General features: G+C 44.9%; 2 protein-coding genes across 3 annotated transcripts in view; one reads left to right on the top strand and one right to left on the bottom strand.

The window, feature by feature from the left end:
* The first annotated feature begins 212 nt into the window (after positions 1–212).
* On the top strand, positions 213–5,361 carry tsr2 (TSR2 ribosome maturation factor). Its single transcript, XM_078254138.1, has 5 exons — positions 213–309; positions 1,646–1,736; positions 3,918–4,009; positions 4,320–4,487; positions 5,071–5,361. Exons 1-5 carry the CDS (start codon positions 232–234, stop codon positions 5,182–5,184), a joined length of 543 nt encoding a protein of 180 aa, XP_078110264.1. The 5' UTR covers positions 213–231; the 3' UTR covers positions 5,185–5,361.
* Positions 5,362–6,304: 943 nt separating this feature from the next.
* The window catches only part of srpk3 (SRSF protein kinase 3), a 24,099-nt gene continuing 12,348 nt past the window's right edge, over positions 6,305–18,055 (bottom strand). For both annotated transcript variants that reach the window (XM_078254137.1, XM_078254136.1), the window contains exons 8-17: positions 17,665–17,830; positions 15,391–15,416; positions 15,002–15,094; positions 12,808–12,862; positions 11,108–11,326; positions 9,474–9,571; positions 8,906–9,013; positions 8,278–8,347; positions 8,084–8,176; positions 6,305–7,109 (exon numbers count right to left, since the gene is read on the bottom strand). In XM_078254137.1, the coding sequence (XP_078110263.1) occupies positions 6,925–7,109; positions 8,084–8,176; positions 8,278–8,347; positions 8,906–9,013; positions 9,474–9,571; positions 11,108–11,326; positions 12,808–12,862; positions 15,002–15,094; positions 15,391–15,416; positions 17,665–17,830 (1,113 nt within the window). In that variant the 3' untranslated portion in view covers positions 6,305–6,924. The remainder of the gene's footprint in view (positions 7,110–8,083; positions 8,177–8,277; positions 8,348–8,905; positions 9,014–9,473; positions 9,572–11,107; positions 11,327–12,807; positions 12,863–15,001; positions 15,095–15,390; positions 15,417–17,664; positions 17,831–18,055) is intronic.

Below are 18,055 nucleotides of genomic sequence, written 5' to 3'. Positions count from 1 at the left end.
ACACACACACACACTGATACAAAAGATATGAAAACAGTAAAACATTAAATTAATAAAACATAACAACGTATACAATAAAGAAGAAGTTAAACGGTGGATTTACAGACTGTAATGAATTGAAGTCTGTGATTACTAAACTGTTTCCGGTGATCCTTCGGGTCTGAATCAGCTGTTTCTGTCTGATCGGACTCTTCTTTCTTCACTCGACTGTTTCTGTCTGTCAGATCCAACATGGCGGCCTCCGGAGCTTCACGTGAGCTCTTCACGGAGGGAGTGAGCGCGGTTCTTCACAGCTGGCCGGTTCTACAGGTAAATACGAGCCGTGGCGGGACACCCGGCAGACAGTAGAAGACACAGCTGAGCGACAGACAGGCAGACAGACGGCTGGTACCGACTCACTCACTGCGCAACACACGCGACGATGCTAATAGGCTAATGCTAACAGTCTGTGTTGTCAAAGTAAAAGCATGTTGCGACTTCAGGGTCAGAGTTCTTTTAAAAACAAACAGAAGAGACATGTTCATTTGGGGAGGGGTCTGTCTGTCTGTCTGTCTGTCTGTCTGTCTGTCTCTTTCCCTGTCTCTCTCTCTCTCTTTATGTATGTATGTATGTCTGTCTGTCTCTTTCCCTGTCTCTCTCTCTCTCGATGTCTGTCTGTCTCTTTCCCTGTCTCTCTCTCTCTATGTATGTCTGTCTGTCTCTTTCCCTGTCTCTCTCTCTTTATGTATGTCTGTCTGTCTTTCTGTCTCTTTCCCTGTCTCTCTCTCTCTCGATGTCTGTCTCTTTCCCTGTCTCTCTCTCTCTCTTTATGTATGTATGTCTGTCTCTTTCCCTGTCTCTCTCTCTTTATGTCTCTGTCTGTCTGTCTGTCTCTTTCCCTGTCTCTCTCTCTTGATGTCTGTCTGTCTGTCTGTCTCTTTCCCTGTCTCTCTCTCTTGATGTCTGTCTGTCTGTCTCTTTTCCTGTCTCTCTCTCTTGATGTCTGTCTGTCTGTCTGTCTCTTTCCCTGTCTCTCTCTCTTGATGTCTGTCTGTCTTTTCCTGTCTCTCTCTCTCTCGATGTCTGTCTCTGTCTCTTTCCCTGTCTCTCTCTCTTGATGTCTGTCTGTCTGTCTCCCTGTCTCTCTCTCTCGATGTCTGTCTGTCTCTTTCCCTGTCTCTCTCTCTCGATGTCTGTCTGTCTGTCTCCCTGTCTCTCTCTCGATGTCTGTCTGTCTCTTTCCCTGTCTCTCTCTCTCGATGTCTGTCTGTCTGTCTCCCTGTCTCTCTCTCTTGATGTCTGTCTGTCTCCCTGTCTCTCTCTCGATGTCTGTCTGTCTCTTTCCCTGTCTCTCTCTCTTGATGTCTGTCTGTCTGTCTGTCTCTTTCCCTGTCTCTCTCTCTTGATGTCTGTCTGTCTGTCTCTTTTCCTGTCTCTCTCTCTCTCGATGTCTGTCTCCAACTGTGACTTTAAGTTCTTAGAAGTCGTTCACCGTTTTAGTTTCCACGGCAACGACCGTAACGTAAAGCAGTCCGTCACGATGAGGAGAAATGTATTTCAGTTTCACATAAATCAGCGTTATTTCAAAGTTAAAAAAAGTTCTAAACAAGCTTCAGCGTTTCCCTGACGATGGCGAGATCACCTGTCACCTGTGTTCATCCCTCAGATCGCCGTGGACAACGGGTTTGGAGGCGTGTACGGCCATCAGAAAGCTGATTGGATGGTGGATGTAGTCCAGCAGTTTTTCCATGACAATGGTAGGTAACCTCCTCCCTATTTTACAGCGCTATACGGTGTTACCGTGACTACCTAAAAATGATGACGTAAGGCTCAGACGGCGTCCCCAAACTGTTGGCGTTCAGAAACTGAATACAAACACTAATACTGAAACAATAACAACATAACAACAACTTACAAAAAACTACTTTCTCCTCCACACTGTCACGTGATGACAACCACACAGTTACAGTCATTACATGTTGTGGAGTGTAAGCGGGGCAGCAGCGCGTGGGGGGGGGCAGCAGCGCGTGGGGGGGGGCAGCAAACTGCTGCCGGTTGGCGAGGAAAATCCCGTCTGCCTCCACAGCCAGCGCCCGATAGTCTCTGGAGGAAGAGGGGGGGGGGGAGCAGGCCAGTGCGGTGCGCACGGGTGCTGGAAGCTGCGGCGGGAAAACGTGGGCGAAGAGGAATGAGGGCTCCGCTGCGCCCGGCACAGCCAGCAGCCTCTCCGTTAACTCGGACGGCTTGCTGACGGCAGGCGGTCTGCGTTCTCCAGCTCAAAGAGTTCCAACAGGAACGTTTTGAGGGCGTCGTACTCACCGTTAGCGGAGGAGCCTCTAACAGCGCCATAGCCCTGGCTGTTGTTGAGGCATCTAAGGCCGATACCACGTGGAAGTACTCTGTAACGTCCCGCGTTATTCCTCTCAGCTGGAGCTGGGCCTCCATGTGCTGAAACCACGGCCGTGCTGTGCTGCCAAAAGTCCGGTAACGCGATGGTGGACAGCAGCGACATTAGCAGCGACATTAGCTGCGACATTAGCAGCGACATTAGCTGCGACATTAGCTGCGACTTTAGCTGCGACTTTAGCTGCGACATTAGCTGCGACATTAGCTGCGACATTAGCTGCGACTTTAGCTGCGACTTTAGCTGCGACATTAGCTGCGACTTTAGCTGCGACATTAGCTGCGACATTAGCTGCGACATTAGCTGCGCTGCTAGCAGCAGCGGCCGCCGGCGCCGCAGCAGCAACAGCGTGTTCACCACCGTCGTCGTTTGACATAATTCAGCCGTTAACCCGGAACTCGTATATCATAATAGAATAAAGCTTTATTGTCCGCCAGGGTGGACATTTGTCTTTGTCTTTTCTCACCGGACATACAAGACAGAAACATACAGAAACATACAGACATGACAGTTGAGGATAAAAAATAATATCAGGATAAAACAGAATGAATATGCTTAACCCTTGTGTTGACTTCGGGTCACATTGACCCATTTTAAAATGTTTGTTTTATATCAGAAAATATGGGACGTAGAAATAAGCGCTGAAAAAAGTGTAGAAGAAAAATGTAAAAATTGAAAACGTTGGAAAAAGCAAAAACAAACTGTGAAAAAAGGCGTCAAAAACGTGAAAAAAAAAAAAAAAAAGCTGAAGGGCCTCCCAGACTTCAGGAGCTCAAACTGGCTGGAAAGAGGGTGAAAGAGGGTGTGTACTATCTGCAGTGATTGTCCTAGCTTTCTTCCCCATTCTGTCAGTGTATATTTGGGTCAGGTTTTTGGGAGTTTTCCCACTATTGTGCTGGCCGTTGACACTATCCTGTTAAGCTTGTTCTCTTAAAGGTACAGTACCTGGTCTCTGTCAGTCTTACTTGTGGGTCACCACCATGTAATATCTAATCCTTGTCTCCTATATAAGTCCAATGCAGTTTTTTTAATGACGGTATTGAAACTGATACCGTTGCTATTTTTAGACCCAGCACCTCATTTCCTGCATTATGATCAATTTTTCTGCAACAGTTTGTGACTTTTCTGCATCAAGTTTTGGTGCAAATGTCTTTAATTATGTAACGAAACTGAATAAACTGTGGTGGTGTTCTTCAGAGGGTCAGAAGTGACAAAATGCTCCCTTCAAAACTGTGTGTGTGTGTCTCTGTCTGTGTGTGTCTGTCTGTCTGTCTGTGTGTGTCTGTCTGTGTGTGTGTGCGCATCTGTGTGTGTTTGTGTGTGTTTGTCTGCCTTTGTGTCTCTCTGTGTGTATGTGTTTGCGTGTGTGTTTATCTGTGTGTGTCTGTCTGTGTGTGTGTTTGCCTTTGTGTGTGTGTTTGTCTGTCTCTGTGTGTTTGTGTGTGCGTCTGTGTGTGTTTATCTGTGTGTGTCTCTGTCTGTCTGTGCATGTGTCTGTGTGTGTCTGTCTGTGCGTGTGCGTGCGTGTGATCAGCTGACCTGCAGCGGTGTGAGGTCGAGGACTTCATTTCTGAACTGATGGATCAGGAGTTTGACACAGTGGTGGATGATGGGAGTTTACCTCAGGTACAAACACACCCAGCTGACACTGCACTGATGAATATACACCAAACATCATTCCTCTGCAGGGATCATTCCTTTAGGGCTCTACACACCCCGGGGGGTTATTCATTCACACGTTATACTGTTCTCCCTATACACAGCTCCGAAAGCAATTTGTGGCGGGGGGGAGGGGTGTAAGAGTAAAAAAAAAATGACATAAGACATAAGGGAGAAACCTGGGACAGACCCAGGCTGTGTTAAATTACCGTCAGATTAAAAATGAAGGGGAGCAGGATGGCGTACGACGTTGACCCGCGTGCCCCGGTACTTCCAGGTGTGCGACAGTCTGATGCAGATGTTCGGCCAGTGGCAGCAGGGCGCGCTGCAGCAGCTCCAGCACACCATCACCACCCTCACACAGAAGAAGAGTCAGAGGGCGAAGGTCAGCGCTCCGCCCACGCAGTCGGACGACGAAGACGACGAGGATGATGATGGAACACAGGTACGTCTCACCTGACGCACACTGGACTCTGATACACTGCCACAGAGTGGCGTGTGATGTCCAAATATAGTTTTTGTGGTATGTTGTGAATTCCTGTGACTTTGATTGTTGTACTGTATAGTATGTAGTGTGATGTCGAAGTATAGTGTGATGATGTCATGGTATATTGTGACTTTTTTGACCTTTTTGGACATGCTATGCTATAAGTTTTTTCGACATACTATGAGTTTTTTGACTTTTTCGACATACTATACTATGACTTTTTTCGGCATTTCTGCCTTTAATGGATAGGACAGCTGAGATATGAAAAGGGGGAGAGGGTGAAGACATGCAGGAAAACCGTCACAGGTCGGATTTGAACCCTGGACCCTCTGCATATGTGCGCCTGCTCGACGTTTTTTTTCTTTTTTCGACATACTATACTATGACTTTTTTTTGACGTACTATGACTTTAAACCTTAAACCTGTACTTCCCTACTGTGTTTATGCGACAGCTGCAGTTACTTTACATATTATAAGGACAGCTATCGGCCCCATGACTCCTGATTATTTGCATATAGTAAAATGTGTGTTGTGTGCTCAGATGATGGAGTGCGAGTCGTCCGGTCCATCAGTCAGCAGGACAGATCCTCCTCCTCCTCCTCCTCCGCCGCAGGGTGAAGAGGACGGTTGGACGGTGGTGCGGAAGAAGAAGTGAAGATGAAGAGCGTTATGAACTGATGAACTCAGCTGTCCTTAAGGACGGGACTCTGTGTGTGTGAGACACTGACAAAGACTCCCAAAGTGTGTTTTTAATGGACGTAAACTGTGTGCAGCCTGAAGGGAGAAGCTCCATTAAACCAGGTTGGTTTTATATTAAAGCTGATGGAACTACCGTCTGGTGTGTCGTGGGAAATGAACTGTTTGAGACTGTAGATGTATGGTGTGTAGTGTATAGCAGGGCTGTTGTCAAGACCAAGACATGTCCAAGACCAGGACTAGTCGAGACCGAGTCCAAAGAGGTTAGAGTCCGGGACAGAAAAAAAAAATAGTCTTATGATGCCTCTGCAGGTGTCTTACGAAGTTTGACGTTGTCCCACAGGTTTACGTAATTGTTGTTTTGCAGAATGTGCAGTCTGCCCTGCGTTTCTTTTTAAGAGCAGTGCTGAGAAAGTCCTGGTTATCATAACCAAATTTGATTATGATTAGCGGACGTCTTCGTTTGTTACAGTGTGTGAATCAATGAACATGAATGGCAATAACGTTAGCAGGGCACGCAGATAATGTAGTGTTATTATCAGGTGGCCAGTGTTTCACTATTAATACTATAATATTATTCAGTCCCTCCAGAAAAACGTGATTATATGATCACATAATCAGCCAAAGTCTGTATATTTATGCGGGGGAGGCGCTTTTTTTTTAAAAATATGCCGCACTTTCGCTGAGTAAATTGCAGATTTCCACGCAAAATGCATGATTTCCCAAAAAAAGTCCCATATATCTTAGCAGAAAGTTGATAACTGTTGCGTTTACTTCACACGAGAGCAGTCCATCACATTTTTTAAGAAAACGTGACGCATAATCAAGGATTTTAGCCCAAAACAATCACAAAAAAAAAAGTGTTTTTCTGGAAGGACTGGTAATTATAAACAAAGACTCCTGGACTCAGTCGAGACCAAAAGCCATATTTGGCAAGACCAGTGGCAGAGACCGCGACAAGTCCAAGTCCGAGACCATAGAAAAACCACCTCGAGACTTGAGTACTACAGCCCTGGTGTACAGCCAAAATGTCAACAGTGTCATGAGGATGTTATTTGACAGATCTCAAGGTCTCAGACGAGCGTTCAGTAATCTTTATTTTCACAGAAGAAACAATGTTCCACACAAACGGACACATGTAAAAAAAACTGGTGATGTCACTGCGACTGGAGGAGGGGCCGGGGTCGGGGCTCATTTCAAGGCACTATTTATTTATTATATGAACATAGAAACAGGCGAACAGGTCAGAGGCGATTCACTTTGAGCTACAGAGATCAATACTGTGATCAGAGACAGTGAGAGGGTCGGCTGCTGTCGGGACGCTACAGTGTGCTCGTCTTTATCAAAACTCATCGGGGAGGTTTAGGAGTCTTAGAAGTCTCTGATCAATAATCAATTAACAATAAGGTTTCATAAAAGGGAGAGAAAAAGAGTCAGTTCAATATCAACTCAGCAAAAAGTCGAAAGGAACTGACAGAATTGAGCAGAATCAGAAAAACAGAAACGGTTAAAAGAGCAGAAATAAACAGAAAGCTGCAGAAACTGAGCAAATGTCAGAGTTCAAATCAACCAACCAACCAATCCATCCATACTATCAGACCGGGACACATGAAATCAACACAGAGATTTCTAACACTCCTAAACACTGTGTGTGTGTGTGTGTGTGTGTGTGTGTGTGTGTGTGTGCTCAGCTGTGTGTTTATGTGTGCAGCCATGCGTGCTGCAGACACTGCGCTGCTGTTGCCCTGCATTCAGGCTGCAGCTCCAACATGGTCGACAGGAAGTCACTGAACTGCGCCGCCTGGTCCAGCGGCCACTCGTACTTCTCCAACAGAACCTCGAACAGAGCCCACGGCTTCAGGCTGGAGATGTGACGCAGCTCACCTGAGGCAGAAGTACAAAGTCATAGTATAGTATGTCGAAAAAAGTACAAAGTCATAGTATGTCTAAAAAAGTACAAAGTCATAGTATAGTATGTCGAAAAAAGTACAAAGTATGTCGAAAAAAAGTCAAAGTATGTCGAAAAAAGTACAAAGTATGTCGAAAAAAGTACAAAGTATGTCGAAAAAAGTACAAAGTCAAAGTATGTCGAAAAAAGTACAAAGTCATAGTATAGTATGTCGAAAAAAGTACAAAGTCATAGTATAGTATGTCGAAAAAAGTACAGTCATAGTATGTATGTCGAAAAAAGTACAAAGTCATAGTATAGTATGTCGAAAAAGTACAAAGTCACAGTGTAGTATGTCGAAAAAAGTATAGTATGTCTAAAAAAAGTACAAAGTCATAGTGTAGTATGTCGAAAAAGTAAAAAGTCATAGTATAGTATGTCAAAAAGTACAAAGTCACAGTGTAGTATGTCGAAAAAAGTATAGTATGTCTAAAAAAAGTACAAAGTCATAGTGTAGTATGTCGAAAAAAGTCAAAGGATAGTATGTCGAAAAAGTACAAAGTCATAGTATAGTATGTCTAAAAAAAGTACAAAGTCATAGTGTAGTATGTCGAAAAAGTAAAAGTCATAGTATAGTATGTCAAAAAAGTACAAAGTCATAGTATAGCATGTCGAAAAAAGTCATAGTATAGTATGTCGAAAAAAGTACAAAGTCACAGTGTAGTATGTCGAAAAAAGTACAAAGTCATAGTATAGTATGTCGAAAAAAGTACAAAGTCATAGTATAGTATGTCGAAAAAGTACAAAGTCATAGTATAGTATGTCGAAAAAATGATGTTAATATGGCCCCGGAAAAACTGGGCAGCGCTTCCCGTCCAATCACATCGCTTTAGCGGTCAATGTAAACCCGGTGTTACAGTACTTGTAGAGCTCAGAGTTTCTACTTTCACAGACAGACAGACAGACTCACCTCTTCTGTTGAAGTACTCTCTGGAGTAGCGGCCAGACAAAGCGAACGGCAGAGGAATCGGTCCGAGCAGCTCGATGACGTGAGCGATGTGATCTGAACACAAAGAATTCAAAATACACGCTGAAGTACTCTCTGGTGCACAGAAAGCTGCTTGTACTGCTGAGTGCAATACTGTGTATTATAATGTGAAGTACCTTCGTCTCTGGTGTAATCTTCTCCTGAATGAGGTTCAAACAGGTAATCTCCTGTCGCCAACTCAAACGCCTGAAACATCAAACAATAAATCAAAACTGGGGTTGGGTATCATTTGGAGTTTTCTGATAACGGTGCTAAAGTGGTAAAAAAAAAAATTAAAGATGTCTTGGTTATTGCTGAGGCCATATGGTCAAATTTAAAGGATTTATTTAAACCGTAATAATGACGCATTTCACCAGTCAGCTGTTGAATGACAAAAAGAAGAACCACTAGATGGCAGAAGGGAACTTTACAACAACACTGAATGCACCATGAGCTTACGAGGTGCCCTCCCGAACACTAAACTCACTCAGCCAATAGGCAGCGAGGTCCTGTTTGTGGTATCTGGTGGCGTCGTAAAAACAAGTGAAGACGGCCGAGAGAGACAAGCAGCGTTTGGTGAGCTTTGAATAAATGAGTCATCATTGGGGCTGCACAAGGAATCACAACTATATCATAATCACATGATGGACATCACAGGGGAGGCTCAATATCTGTTAAAGGCTGTGTGTGTGTGTGTGTGTGTGTGTGTGTGTGTGTGTGTGAGATTGTGTGTGATTTTATATATATGTGTGTGTGTGTGTGTACCATGCAGGCAGTGCTCCAGATGTCAGCAGGCGGTCCATACTCTGCTCCAATCAGAACCTCCAGAGCTCTGTACTGTCGGGTCTGAATGTCCTCTGTGAAATGTTTGTGCTGGAAGAGAGAGAGACAGAGAGAGAGAGACAGAGAGCGAGAGAGAGGGAGAGGGAGGGAGAGACAGAGAGATGGGAGAGAGAGAGAGTGAGACAGAGAGAGAGAGGGAGGGAGAGAGGGAGGGAGAGAGAGAGGGAGAGAGAGAGAGAGAGTGAGACAGAGAGAGAGAGGGAGAGACAGAGAGATGGAGAGAGAGAGGGAGGGAGAGAGGGAGGGAGAGAGAGAGTGAGACAGAGAGGGAGGGAGAGAGAGATGGGAGAGAGAGAGAGAGAGTGAGACAGAGAGAGAGAGGGAGGGAGGGAGGGAGAGAGATGGGAGAGAGAGAGAGAGAGGGGGGAGAGAGAGAGACAGACAGAGGGGGGGGAGACAGAGAGAAAGAGAGAGAGGAGCCGTCTGATTGGTCCGATGTTCATACTGACACTACAGAGAGGAAGAGGAGAAGATGACGAAGGTGTCTCACCACCCAGCATGCATTTCCCAGATCAGCGATCTTCACTCGCAGTTTGTGGGCGTTCTGAGGATCCAGGGGACTGAGGACAAAGTCTGACGCACTGAACACTGAAAAACACAAACACCACATCAAACCTTACATATACACACACATATATATATATATATATATACACATACATACATATATATATATATATCATTCAGAGCATCAACGGTGTACTTTTCAAAGGTGGAGTCCGTTTGTTTTTGTGCAAAAGAAGTCTCAGTGTGTTAAGTGCCCATTTTGTGAGTTTGTCTGTGTTGTTGTTGTTTTTGTGTCTTTTACATCTTGTATATGATTTAATTCTCCCAGTGCAGCAATTAATAAATATAGTAGTAATATAATGTAATATGATCAGAGGTGGAAAGAGTACACAAACTATTCTACTCAAGTAAAAATACTATTACTTGGGTGAACTGTTACTTAACTACAAGTATAATTACCGATATTAAAATCTACTCAAGTGAGAGGAAAAGGTAGCCTGTCCTTCACTGCAGTAGTTTTTTTTTTTTTAATGCCTTCATTAGAAAAATGAGGAAAAATCCAACCTTTAAGGACACCAATTTTCTTTGTGAATGAATAATGTATCGTAAATAAATAAATGTTCTTCCTTAAAATACAGGGGGGTATGTGGGGTACTTTCCATAAAATCATCTCTCAATGCAAATCAAACCAGCTATTAGACTAACTGAAATAAAACCATGTTAATCTCTAGGTATGGTGAAGGGTATGTGATGATGGGGGGGTATGGTGAAGGGTATGTGATGATGTGGGGGTATGGTGAAGGGTATGTGATGATGGGGGGGGTATGATGAAGGGTATGTGATGATGTGGGGGGTATGATGAAGGGTATGTGATGATGTGGGGGTATGATGAAGGGTATGTGATGATGTGGGGGGGTATGGTGAAGGGTATGTGATGATGGGGGGGGTATGGTGAAGGGTATGTGATGATGGGGGGGTATGGTGAAGGGTATGTGATGATGGGGGGGGGGTATGGTGAAGGGTATGTGATGATGGGGGGGGTATGGTGAAGGGTATGGTGATGGGGGTATGGTGGGGGGGGTATGGTGAAGGGTATGTGATGATGGGGGGGTACGGTGAAGGGTATGTGATGATGGGGGGGCCAAGGGACCTTTATCAGGATCATAGTATCCTGGATCCATGAAATAACTGGCCTTTCAAAATAAAAGTCTGCCTGCCTCTATGGGAATCTAACATAGGGGTGAACTGACTTATGCCCCCTGTATTTTAAGGAAGAACATTTATTTATTTACGATACATTATTCATTCACAAAGAAAATTGGTGTCCTTAAAGGTTGGATTTTTCCTCATTTTTTTAATTAAGGCATTAAGATCAATTTCCTAAAGATGGTTTATTTATTCCTCTTTTTACTCAACTTCAGCATGGGTTCATAAACTTATGCTGAGCACTGTACAAGTAAGTTTTTTCGTACAGAGTAAAAAAAAAAACAAGTCCGTAAATGTATAACATAACTGAGGTGCATGTTGCTATACAGTATTGCACCAAGTAATTACTGCACGTAATTGTCCAAGAGTATCTACATTATAGAGATGTGATATATCGCTTTGTTTTCTCACGGTCTCGTCCGCTCGAGTATCCCGACTGAGTCGAAAGTGCTGACTCAGACGTGGCTGACATCACAGAGCTGGAGAAGCCTGATAGGCCCGAGGCGGGGCTGGAGAACCGTCCGGGGTCGTGGCCGTTACACCGCTCCTCTAACCAGGAGCCGGATGACTCTGGGCTCGCTTTGCTGTTGGCTGCGGAGCACGGAGGGTTTCCGTTCACAACCAGAGAGCCTGAGAGCAAAAGAGTAGGTTAACAGAGAGCACCATCTTTATATGTCCGTAAGCCTGGATCAACGGAAGTACATTTCCAGGAGAGTTACCTTCAGGGTTCATAGGCATTTTAACCAATACTTTTCCATGACTTTTCGGCAACTTTCCATGACTATGTATTCCTGAAAATGTCAGTCGACATTATACAATAAGAATAAAAATCTGTTTAAGTTTCCCCTCAGAGGTTTAACAATAAAATGAATGCCTTCATGTGGTTCATAGTGGGAGTCGTAATATCGCTCCCCGAATAGAACGGTGAGGTTAGGACGACGTGAAAATACATTTATTAATCACATACTATTATGTTGTGTTAAAAAAGAAATTCCATGACCCTGTTCCTTCCTCTCTCTGTGTGTCGCCGTTCTCAAACTCTGTTTTCTTCGGGAAACAACAACAAACTTCGAGCTAGCGAGCTACACGCTGAAAATGTAAAGTTTTGAAGAACATTTGGACGGTGCAACAAGACAGGCCTGCTCGGTTCTTTGGGGGAATGATTGTAAAGATTTACAAAGAATAAATTTAGGGCGTTTCCTCTCTAACTGGGAGGTTTTGGGACTGATTGGTTGGATTGCTGTGGACGAAGTCCACACGGAGATACACTGGTAAGAGATAATGAGGTTTAACCATGTATCAGCTGATTTAAAAGGCACACTATGCAAGATTTGTACCTTAATATAACAGCTTCGAAGTCATTTCGATGGTAAACAAACTCGTAGTAGGGTGAATCATCCCGATAGCAAAGCAGGGGAGGGGACTCCGCTGGCAAAACCAAAATCTCGCGAGAATCACGACTTGCCTTACGGCACGACGTCACATACATCGACAACGTACGAGAAGCAGCCTCTATGGAAGACACTAGCACGCATTTCAGACTTGAATCTTGGCAGAGTCGACGAAGAAAGTGCGGTCGGAAGAGTCAAGGAAAAGAAAACGAGAAACTGACCGCTTGAGGAACCGGACTAGAGCCCCACTCGCTCACGCTTTCACTCGTGGACGAGAGCTAAAAAAGCAGCAAAGGTAACGTTAAATACAAGTACTCCGCAGCTTTGACAAAAATGGACACTGCATAGTATGCCTTTAAATATCTCACGTTACTGTATTGTGTCAACAGTTAATTTAATGTGGTATGAGGAGTTTTCTTTTGCAGGTGTAAATGTTCCACCAGAACAAGTTCCTTCCTGAGTTGCAAACAACCCAGAGCCTTTTTTTCTCCTATCCCAGAATGCATCTGTGGTGTGCAGCCAGACCTTCCTCCACAGCGCTGTGGAGATAAGAGCTGGGTATGCGAGACTACTTTGTCTGTGACACACACACACACACACACACACTTCGCAGTCGGTAACGTGAATGAGATATTCTATCACAGCACATATCATTTTATGCAGCAATACTGATACACACTGTGATACATACATACATGATATGTTTAAGTGTGTACTTACAGTTACTGTCTGTGTCCTCAGGTTGTAACAATACACCATCCTCATCCTCCAGCCTCTGAAAACACACACAGACACACACACAGAAAATATTAACTTTTATTTTGAAGGGAGCATTTTGTCACTTCTGACCCTCCGAAAAACCAGCAGCGTCCATTGAGTTGTTACAGCAGGGAGATAGGGGCAAGGGTAGCGCACGGCTAATCTTAGTTTCACTTTAGTTTGACACCATTAAACTAACTGAAAACATTACAAGACCATTTATATATTTGTATTTAAACAGATATTCTGATACGTAAGCCAAAAATTGTCCGAGCATGGACACAGGTCCGTTTCTGTCCTGTGTTGCTTTGCTAGCGTCTGTCAACATGTCTCCGCCGGTCGTACTGACTGCTAGTTTGGGTGGTGATATTTTCTTTAGTCTGTGGCCCAACATATGAACTGCTCGCCGAGCTCACGTTACTCAAAGGCAAAGAAATGGACACAGCGACGCCATAGACTTCGACAGAGACCAGTGAAGTCACTTTCCCGGTGATGGCTGAGCGTTACTGAGCAGCCTCCAACTGAGCTTGAAGACGTAGATGTGACGTGAGCAACCTGTCTGAAAGTTGGAAGTCTTCTGGTAGCTGTGCCAAGAGAAATCTCAATCATTCCCAATCTAGCAGATGAGTAGGAGCAGGAGCAAAACGTTGCTGAAATATTTTGTTCCGATGCTTTCATGGACTGTCTATGGGCTTCTCTCTTGACTGTATGAAGCCTCCACGTCCCCCTCCGGTTGCCTGAGAGCTTCTCCTGTACTATACGGTAACTCCTCTACTATGAGACAGGAAGTCTCGTGGTTATGACCCAATCGTTAGCCTATTGTTATAAAAACGTCTGCTACGGAGCCATAACGTGAGCTACAAGGTAATGGAGCCTTTTATACATTGTCGTGTTTCTTTAGAAATAAACAACGGACAAATAGAGTCTTTAAACGCTTCAGATGTAAAGGTATTCTCTGTCAACGTGACGTCAGAATGAATGGGAGTCAATGGGATGCTAACGGGATGCTAATGGGAGGTGATGGCTTGGTAGCATCAAAATGGCGCCATAGGTGGTAGGCTTTCCAGATGCTCCCTTACCCCCTTGGGTTTCCCCCAGGAAAGTTGTATAGCCCGATGGCAAGTGTCTTTTTTGGACGAGGGCCCGGCTGGAGCCAGCCAAAGCCTGATGGCAGTATAAATGTAGAACCCAATTGTTTCCAAATAATGGACAGAATTGCGAAATTAAGAATTAAAAAAAGCTGTAAGACAGACTCCACAGAGCCCTACATTAAATCAGCGCTAAAAACTAACTGGACATTTGAAAATATGACTACGCCTAAGTTTCCAACCGAGCCGCCCCGCTCTAAGGCCACGTCCACACGTACCAAAACCATCCCCCCCCACCCGTCTTCCCTGAAGAATGTTTGCATCCCAGCGGATCCATTTGTAAATGACTCAGCACGCTACTTCATATGCCAGGCCTATAGGTGGTGCTGTTTCTGCTACAGAAATTCACCAAAAACGGAGAAGAAGAGCGGCGCATGCGCATAAAGCTTGCGCGCTGTATACAAACAGACAGTAGAAACACAAGCTAGCTACGTAGCTATATGCTACAGTGCCGTGTGGTTGTGGGCATTAGGACGGATGCATGTTTATGTAGGTGGTGGTGGTGTTATGCGACGTCGTCGCGGGGTAAGAGGTCGAAGGCTAGAGGTCGAGGGGTGTGGCGATGACATCATCGATACGCAAGTATGCGAGGGCGGCGTTTTCGAAAACCTGGGACCAGGTTTCATAAAAGTGCGTCTTCAGGCAGTGCGTTTACAGGATTCATTTGGACGATCGGCCAAAACGATGCAAAACGTGTGCGTTTGCACCAAAAAGCGTTTCCGTGTGGACGGCCCCTAACTGTAGTTAGAGTGGCTACGGCCTGGTGGGGGGGGCAGCTTAGGCTCGGTGGGCCACCGGGCTTGAAATACACCGGAGGAAACCCTGAAAGTGTTGACATACGAAAGCATCAAACATGCATTTTAGATGAAGGAGATGAGAGTATATCTAGTTGTTCCTCGTCCCCCATTTGCTCATCGCTGTTAAGTTGTACGGGACGCAGGAGGTTTCTACCCGGAAGGTATTGTAAACAAACATTGTGATTGGGTACTTTAGTATTATTACAGTACCTGTATATCTACCAGTCTCTCCTCCAACAGTCTCTGTTGACGCTTCGCTTTCCTTTTCAACTTCTTCTTCTTGTTCTTAGACAGCTTACCAACCTACACACACACACACACACACACACACACACAGAGACACACACAGACACAGAGACACACACAGACACACACAGTGTTAAGGTTGGTTTTGTCTTTTTTGGAAAGCAGCAGGAGAGAAATATGACATGCAACAAATGTCCCTGACTGATATCAAAGCAGTGTCACGGTTTGGTTGTGTTTTAACCAATCAGCTTGCAGCTTTTTACTGCAGGTTAAAAAGACACCTGAAACAAGTTCTCAATCTGAAATGGCAGTAACCAATGAGAACACAGCAGGCATCACACCTGGACACTTACCTGTGGATCCCTGGGAGCCATGCTAACTAGAGAGAGAGAGACACATAGAGGCAGACAGACAGGGAGAGGGAGAGGGAGAGAGAGAGAAAGGAAGATAACATCAGAAAACAGAGGAAATAAAGAGATGATGGAAAAATACAGAGATGATGGAAAAGATGGAAGAGTGGAGACAGACAGACAGACAGACAGACAGACAATCAGATGGAGAGACAGATACGCAGCCAGGTTAGAACTCTGTACAAAGAGATAAGAGGAAAAGTAGATAGCTATGAAAGCAGACAGACAGACAGAAAGTTGTCTGTCTGTCTGTCTGTCTGTCTGTGTGAACAGAGTGGAAACCACAGCTCCCAGTAAAACTGCTCCCTCCCTTCGGTGGAGAGAAACAAACTGTCAAACTCACTCAGTCAGAATTACTAAAGAAAACAGATAAACTGGGCTGCAACTAACGATTATTTTCATTGTCGATTAATCTGTCGATTATTTTCCCGATTAATCGACTTAGTTTGGTCTATAAAATGTATATAAAAATGTGGATCAGTGTTTCCCAAAAAGCCCAAGATGACGTCCTCAAATGTCTCGTTTTGTCCCCAACTCAAAGATATTCAGTCTCCTGTCCCAGAGGAGAGAAGAAACTAGAACAATATTCACATTTAACACGCTGGAATCAGAGAAGTTTCACCTTTTTTCATACAAAATGACTCAAATCGATCAATTATCGAAATAGTTGTCCCGCAGCACTTTGCAGTTTAGGTGGCCGCCTTAACAACACGCGCCTGCCGCATCAACACAGTCTGTAGGAATCAAGGTAACGGCGAGTTGTCAGGATACCACCAATCGCAACGGAAAGCGCATTTGCTGGCGGTGAGTGTAACGGTCGTTTATTCACATTTAAAAAAGGGATAAAACGCCATTTCACCGTCGCATGCTTCGTTGTTTGTGGGAGTTTGTCAACAAATGTGCGGGCCAGCTGGGGCACGCCCGGGCAGAGACGGGGGTGACTGGACATATGGCAGGCAGAGAGCATTTCTATATGCATCTCTGTCCTGTTCTTCACATCAGTGAGGCTTTCTTCTCTTGTTTCAACGAAGTGAATACATGACGAAGTGACTGGAACTTTCCATCACCTCTCGCGCGTGGATTCTGGCCGGTCTTTGAGACACAGCTGTTGTCGGTTTTGTTATCTGCTTTGAGTGAGTGAAGCTATGGGCTGAGCTCTGTTACCTCAGCGCTGCGATGGCAACCCTACCACCTTACAACTAACAATTATTTCTGCAGGAAACCCTGATGATGTAAACATAACTTCCCTCCACACAGTGCGACGGTCACATCTTAGGCCGGTGACAGACTGCCTGCGTGGCGTTTCTGTTGCGTTTCTGTTGCGTGGCGGCTGCGTGGCGTTTTCTACGTCTTTGCACGCCAGAAACGTGTCTGGCACGGCGCTGCTGCTGCTGCTAGCCTCGTCTGAACACATGTATGTTTCCCATAAACATATTCTGATCTGATTACAGCAAAGACAACGTCTGCAGGATTGACGACAAAATAGGCTCCGGTATTGACAGGTTGGCGACATTTGAAAATCGATAATCATTTTTTATTTTACATTTATATCAAAACATCGAGACTTTCAAACATCAACATGTCATTTATTAAATGTATTTGTGTCTAAATGACATATTAACATCTTTTCCTATTCTATGTTGTCTGGAAACGCTTCCAACACGCTTGCATGTCGCGTGAAAAATAGGCATCGGTTCTTCAGCATGCACGCGTTTTTGGCGCGGCTCGAGCCATGCCTGAGACGTGCGTGTCACGCAGGCAGTGTGCACGCTCTAACCTGTTAACAAGGGAGCCAAAATAAAACACGCTCACGCCACCACGCAGCCGACACGCTCACGCCACCACGCAGCCGACACGCTCACGCCACCACGCAGCCGACACGCTCACGCCACGCAGCCAGTCTGTGGCCAGCCTTACTCTTTAACAAAAACGTCGCCCTCTGTTGGAAACCTTTCCATAATGTTGTCAGACATTAAATAATAACCTGAGCCTGTCAGACGGAAATTGATGATGCAAAATGCACCAAGTGGTTACACTTAATACTGGACTAATTTAAAAATAAAAAATAATGTTCCCATCAGTCACTTAGACACAAAACATGAGAAAATAGGGTCTAGGTTGAAAAAAAAACAAACACAGAAGTTACCCTTTAATATAACCCCAGTAGTTCCCGTTTTCTGTGTTGTTGTTCTGACCAATCACAAGGCTGCTCCTCACCTGATGATCCAGAAGGGGGCGGGGCTCCAGCTCTCTGCCAGATGGTGGCCTCAGCTGCCAGCTTCCTGATGTAAACCTCATCAACATCCAATAGGATGTTCTCTGGTTTGATGTCGGTGTGGATGATCTTACACTTGGTGTGGAGGTAGTCCAGACCCTGCAGCACCTGCAAGCAGACAGCCGAGTCACTGGAGCGGTCAACGTGTACGATGCAGCATCGAGGTCACTGTGTGTACATAGTGTTGATAACAGTGTTCTGGAAGGAAAAATCCCGTTCGTTTCTCCGATAAGGATTTCTATTATCAGCCATAACGTCTAAACCAGGGGTCTTCAACGTTTTTTAGGCCAAGGACCCCTAGCTAAAAGAGAGACGGAGCAGGGACGCCCTACT

Source organism: Sander vitreus, chromosome 7, assembly GCF_031162955.1.
Source record: "Sander vitreus isolate 19-12246 chromosome 7, sanVit1, whole genome shotgun sequence".
In the NCBI taxonomy this organism is placed as follows: Eukaryota; Metazoa; Chordata; class Actinopteri; order Perciformes; family Percidae; genus Sander; species Sander vitreus.
This window is presented reverse-complemented; position numbering and strand designations above follow the sequence as displayed.

Excerpts from the sequence above, each read along its gene's own strand:
- tsr2 (XM_078254138.1), top strand. The coding sequence starts at position 232 with ATGGCGGCCTCCGGAGCTTCACGTGAGCTCTTCACGGAGGGAGTGAGC. Across the intron at positions 1,737-3,917 it reads GCAGTTTTTCCATGACAATG|CTGACCTGCAGCGGTGTGAG; the intron begins GTAGGTAACCTC and ends GCGTGTGATCAG. Across the intron at positions 4,488-5,070 it reads AGGATGATGATGGAACACAG|ATGATGGAGTGCGAGTCGTC; the intron begins GTACGTCTCACC and ends TTGTGTGCTCAG.